Raw genomic sequence first — 5,955 nt, 5'->3', positions numbered from 1 at the left:
TACAGTTATTTTTTACTTTTTATTTAGTATACATTGTGGCAGACATTTATTTTCCAGTCAGCCAAGCCTCATAGTCACAAGACCACCTGAAGAGCTGGATGCCTCACGTTGCTTGGTAATGTCTGCTTTTCCAATTTAACATAAACCTGTATGCACACTTGTACATATTTAAGTGTATTGTTGTTTAGGGATATGGGAACCCAATGAATAGTGAATTTACCTAAAACTTGTGGCCTGCATTTTAAAACATTCTGACATTTTTGTTTTGTGTTGCAAGTATTGGAATAAAAGTAAATAAAAATACAGTTCAGGGAAGTTTTTAAAAAAAACATAAACAACCCAATAGCCTCAGTCAAAATTATTTTATTAGTCATTCTAATGGTTTACTAATATTAGACAATATACAACACAGGAAAATATTAATACAACCCAAAAATATATCTCTGCTTCTTTTCTTGCAAAAACCATCTTTCCACAAACAAAGCATGAGGGGGTCATATTGTATGAAAAAATATACAATTTTAAGTTACAATATATACATTTAAGTGCTTATAAAAGTGTGGTTTGTGAATGAATAACATACAAAAAACATGCCAGACAAACCCAAAAATCAAAAGATGTTTTAACACATTGTAAGATGAAGTACTAAGGCTTTCATTGCTGTTTTTGCATGTAGTCATATCAGTTTTTAAACAACTGATATGTTGTCCATTGTACAGCCACACTTTTCGACTATCATATTAGGGAATTCTGCTACTTCAATTTCGGTGTATTCTCCTTTTTTCACCAGGTACATCATGGGCAGCGGGGTGCTTTCAACAACAGCACAAGTCCGTTCTCCATAGCCATAGTGACGAAGTGGATTCTTTGGCTGTTTGCATCCTCCTGCGCAGCGGAATGCCTGGTAACCGGCTGGCTCGATGATCCAATATTGAGTCCAGGTGAGCTCCCTGAAGTTAATAAAATATTCCTCCCTGCAGCAGACATTGTTTTTCTTTGCAGTACTTTCTTCACAGTCGCCACGAGAGCTAAAAGAAAATAAAGAACATAAATTAGTTTTTTTTAATGTAATTTTAATTACACAAACAAAAACATATATTGCATGTAAGATGCTGCCTCCAGACCACAGGGAAAATGACACTTACCCGAACTCTTCAAGATTCAAAGTGTAGAGGACCAGTTCAGGTTTCCCCAAAGTTCTGTCTGACGGGCCTTGAGATGTGAATCGTACACATTTGGCCATCTCAGCAGCATAACTTCCGGGTCTCTCTCCTTCAATCCAGATCTCTAAGTACATGGGGGCGTCTCTGCTGGTTTTAAGCCAGTATTGGACCCCTTGTGTTACATCAAAGCTTTTCCAGCCAGTTTCATGAATGGGCACCAACCTGTCAGAAAAAGAAAGAAACATTGTTAAAATATGTGAAGATGTAATTGAATTAGGAATTGTTATTGTTATTAATATTTTAGAATAACAACAATATGTATTCGTTATTGGTATATTATATATATATATATATATATATATATATATATATATATATATATATATATATATATATATATATATATATATATATATTTGTTTGTTTGTTTGTTTTTTTTCTTTACCTAGAGTCCACCAATGAAGTTCTGTTGGATCCATCTGCCAGAATTTCAACCCAGTAGACACTGACTCTAGCATTATTGACAGGCCTGTGGCTCCTTTTGTCAGACAAAGGCAGCTTTTGGGGTGCCTTCTTGAATAGTTTGAGTTCTGCCATTGTGACTTCACTGTTTTCTGGGATTCTGGCTTGCATATCAAAAACCATTCTCTGGCGGGTGGTGTCTGAATACAGAATTTCTCCAGATATATCTAAAAAAGGACAGATGAAAAAAAAAACGAGGTTATTAAAAATTATTTCTATATCCAAAATGGAACAATTTACTCCTGAATGAACATATTTAAGACAGACTTAGACTTAAACAATCAGATGTTTTATTTATTTGACTCACTTATTAATGTCAGTTACCCTTTATTATGTGGTGAGAGTAATTTGACAGACTGCTACAAATAGGTCTTCAGCATCTTAAGCTAATACACATTTCTTCTTCTGCTAGCCAAACTAATGCTTTACATTGTACAGTACAGGATTTCAAGCTGAACAATACAATAAAATACTCACTGTATAGCTTTATTTTTTATTATAGTTTTGTTGTAATTATATTCTATAGTTTTAAATACAGTATTGCATATAATGTGGAAATGGATAAATTAATGTAAACACACAGTAAAAATAAAATGATTTTAAAACATTATCTATAGTATATACATGATAGAAGTGAACATACCTGCATTTCCTGGAATTCCTCTTAAGATCCCAGCCAGACTGGGCAGGGATCTCCTCTTCCTTGCATTGTGAAGGTTGAGCATAGACATGTACTTGTTCTTGATGTGTGCAGGGATGACCAAATTCTCCAAGTCCCTCTTCTGGATTTTGGGCACCTCATTTAGCCCCAGTTTCTTTAGCATGGCATCTTTCATATCTTCATGAGTAAATCCTTCCACCAGGACTATTAACATGGCACAGAGCACCCATGTAGTAAACCTGCCCATCTCAATATAATACCTTCTTAATGTTTAAGTCACCCCAGCTGTTGGAGAGCAGGATCAATCTAGTGCAGTTCACTGCTTGTAGAGAATGCTTAAAGTGTGGAGTTGCGCTGGCCTTTTATACAGTGGTCAGCAGTTACATCCCTCCATAGACTAAGCTATTCACACATGATGAGGGGGAGGTGACTGACTTCATAGTCAAGGGCTGGACTGCAAAATCACACCCAATTCAGAATATAAAGACACATTGACACTTCTTAATCTGTCTAGAAAATGAAGTTACATCTTTACCTGAAATAGTAACATAGATTTACCTTTAAGTGATTTCTTAATAATTTCAGATTTTTTTGTTGTTGTAAAAACTATGTAAACAAACAGCTTAATAGTTTAAAGCCAATTAATGAACCACTCATCCTTTTATCAGTATTTTCAAGGAGAAATCAAAGCCTGCATAACTTTGAAGATTAGTACACTTAAACAACATTTTTGTTTTCTTTTAAGGATTAAGATATTTTTCCATTTCTTCAAAGTTGTCTTATGTCTTAGGTCATGCTATTTACATTATTGTACTAATGAATACATTTAGATTTTTATTCAAAATATAGGAAATTAAATAAGGTACACAAAGCTGATTTGTTTCTTCAGAACATTGAACTTTCTTTGATTATTACTTTATAATATGAGTGATATTTATTATTCATTGAACTAATGTGGGTTTTATTTTACTATTTCTTTTAGTAATTGTTCTAAATTACTTGATATTTGTCTTGTATGAATATTCGTAAAGTTTTAGTGAACCAGACTGTACACCTATGCTTATGTAATATACATGATAACACAATTTGAAAATAAATGTCATGCAATGTTCAAATTGTTTATTATTTGTATTTTCTATGTATTTAATGTTGTTATTTATAAAATGTGGGTATTCAAAGTCAGCAATAAAACAAAAGAAGGATTTTAAAGGATCCCAGTTATTCAGCAACAACAATGTAACTTGGTAGCCTGTTCCATAGACTCCAAACACACTCTGTGGTTAGTGTTTGAACTTGTCAATCTATAACAAGAGTGCTACTGCAGATCTTGCTTTGAATGTCATGATGAATTATTTATTCAGAATAATTTTTGTTTGCTTTTTGTGCTAAAGAATTTATCTCAAAGGCACACTACACTCTCATATTTAAAAAACAGGCGCTATATATATATATATATATATATATATATATATATATATATATATATATATATATCACTCTGCCTTTAATGCACTTTAACTTGCATTTATCTGCTCCCTATTTTACTGTATTTAATGCTGCACTCAACCCAATCTGTAGTATCTTGTATTCCATCGTATCTAACCTTGATATAACTGTCAACATTGTTATCTGCTCTTGAACTGCCCCGATATCAGATCATACTGTGTTTTGTATTTGCTCTTATTAGGACTGAAGTCATTGTATTTTGTATCTTGCTCTTAATTGTGCTGTAATTCTTGATATGTATTTTTTGCATACAACTGTAAGTCGCTCTGGGTAAAGGTGTGTGCTAATAAATAAATAATATACATCTTGGGATCCAGTCTAGTGTCTTCTTGATCCAGTCCGGCTACATGTCCGGCCCACTGCCATTTCAGTTTTCTCGCTCTTATAATAACATTGCATACTTTTGTTTGCTCTCTTATCCATTCCTTCCTTTTCATGTCTCCTCTTGTTATTCCCAGCATGCATCTTTCCATACTCATTGAGTCGTTTGTAATTTTTGAGCCATTTCTGCATTGAGGGTCCAGGTTTCGCATTCGTAAATTAACACAGGCAGCATGCATTGGTCGAAAACTTTCCTCATGAGGTATAAGGGTAGTTTCCCTTTCAGAACCATGCTTAATCTTCCAACGGCACTCCAGCCCATTTTTGTTCTTCTGTTGATTTCGCACATTTGATTCTCTGTTGCCGAAACTAACGTTCCTAAGTATACGTAGTTATACTATTATCTATATATATAGTCCAGGGACCCCTTTCTATACGATATGTACAACATATCGAAACGTTGGGCAGCTGGCTCTTTGAGCTTATGCTATATATATATATTATATATATATATATATATATATATATATATATATATATGATAGATATATATATGTGTATATTATCTGTGGTGTGTATGTGTGTGGTGTGTATGTGTGTTCCCGACATCTATCTTAAAATACAGTTTTCGTATTTGGTGGTCCTGAGTGAATACTTCTATTACTAATGACCTATAATATTGGATTCTATAATGCATTAATTAAACTATAATTAAACTTATATGGCAGAACCTTACTACTACTAAAAAGAAACTTATCAGTAGTGATAATATAAATGTTTCAATGAGAAGTCAGCCAGTGTTGTAATTATTGTATAGTTATACCATTACACATTTTGTAAACTAAAGCTTGTCAATTTACTTTTAGTTTTACAAAAAAACAAAACACACACACACACATTTTTTACAAATATAATAATACATTTTGTAGTTTCATTATTATAACACTGTTATATTAGCAAAACACTTAAATCTAAAAAAAGTGTACTAGCCAACACATTTGTCTACTTGACTTAGTTTTTTCAAAGTTGTACCTTAAACATATCCTCCTCCTTAAGTGATTTATTATAATAGTGTATCATGAATTGATATTTTCAACTTTGTAAGCAGAAATAAGGTTAACTTTAATTGGTATTGAACTAGTACTTGTTTTAAAAATGCATTGTTGTCTGTTGTCAAGCCTGTTGTCCAATGTCCAAACTGAACTTTTGGACCCTAGTACAGTCTCCTGGCAGCAGGATGCCACTGTAGCCACCTGCAGATTGCAGACTGCAGACTGTATTTGGCATTGCTTCTGTCTTGTTTGCATCTACTGTTTATTTTCACTAGATGTTGTAAAGTAAAGTCAACTCAGTTAGTGTCCGTTAGCATGGAAATGTCTTTTCTGGGGTCTCCCGCTGTCTGACAGTCGTCTTGTTAAACATGTGCCTGGCCACTATTTAAGAGAAATGTGTATTCCAATCCTGCTCCCCCCAGCTCCTCTTACAAAATACAATTATTAAGCAAACAGACAGTTAATCCTTGGCAGCAGCAAGGATGTTGATTGGAGAGGTTTTCACAGGGTGATGATTATCTGTTTCAATTGCAGGATTTGCCCTTGTGTTTTTGTCATACAAATGCAAAAAGCCAGTGGAGTTTTAAAATTGTCTTTTTCTGTGTATGTGTATTGGGACTGCATGCTGCACTGGGATGTCAGACAGGGGATTTGGAGCTGCAGGAGGGGTAATCCCTTTGATTGGAAACATGAGGACATGGAACCCACAGATTAAGCTTGTGTTTTACTA

The 5,955-nt window shown here is 33.9% G+C and overlaps 1 protein-coding gene across 1 annotated transcript; it reads right to left on the bottom strand.

Annotated features, from left to right (window-relative positions):
- Positions 1-688: 688 nt before the first annotated feature.
- LOC121317127 (left-right determination factor 2-like) lies at positions 689-3,034 on the bottom strand. Its single transcript, XM_041252751.1, has 4 exons — positions 2,329-3,034; positions 1,609-1,852; positions 1,146-1,385; positions 689-1,028 (listed from the first exon to the last, which is right to left on the bottom strand). Exons 1-4 carry the CDS (start codon positions 2,591-2,593, stop codon positions 689-691), a joined length of 1,089 nt encoding a protein of 362 aa, XP_041108685.1. The 5' UTR covers positions 2,594-3,034.
- Between the last annotated feature and the right edge of the window lie 2,921 nt (positions 3,035-5,955).

Source organism: Polyodon spathula, chromosome 6, assembly GCF_017654505.1.
Source record: "Polyodon spathula isolate WHYD16114869_AA chromosome 6, ASM1765450v1, whole genome shotgun sequence".
NCBI lineage: Eukaryota > Metazoa > Chordata > Actinopteri > Acipenseriformes > Polyodontidae > Polyodon > Polyodon spathula.
The sequence above is the reverse complement of the archived record's forward strand: the minus strand, read 5'-3'. Positions and strand labels throughout refer to the sequence as shown.

Bases quoted from the DNA above. Each gene is read 5' to 3' on its own strand.
- LOC121317127 (XM_041252751.1), bottom strand. From the start codon at position 2,593: ATGGGCAGGTTTACTACATGGGTGCTCTGTGCCATGTTAATAGTCCTG. The intron at 1,853-2,328 runs GTATGTTCACTT...GTCCTTTTTTAG, and splicing joins AGGAATTCCAGGAAATGCAG to ATATATCTGGAGAAATTCTG. The intron at 1,029-1,145 runs GTAAGTGTCATT...ATTTTCTTTTAG, and splicing joins TTGAATCTTGAAGAGTTCGG to CTCTCGTGGCGACTGTGAAG.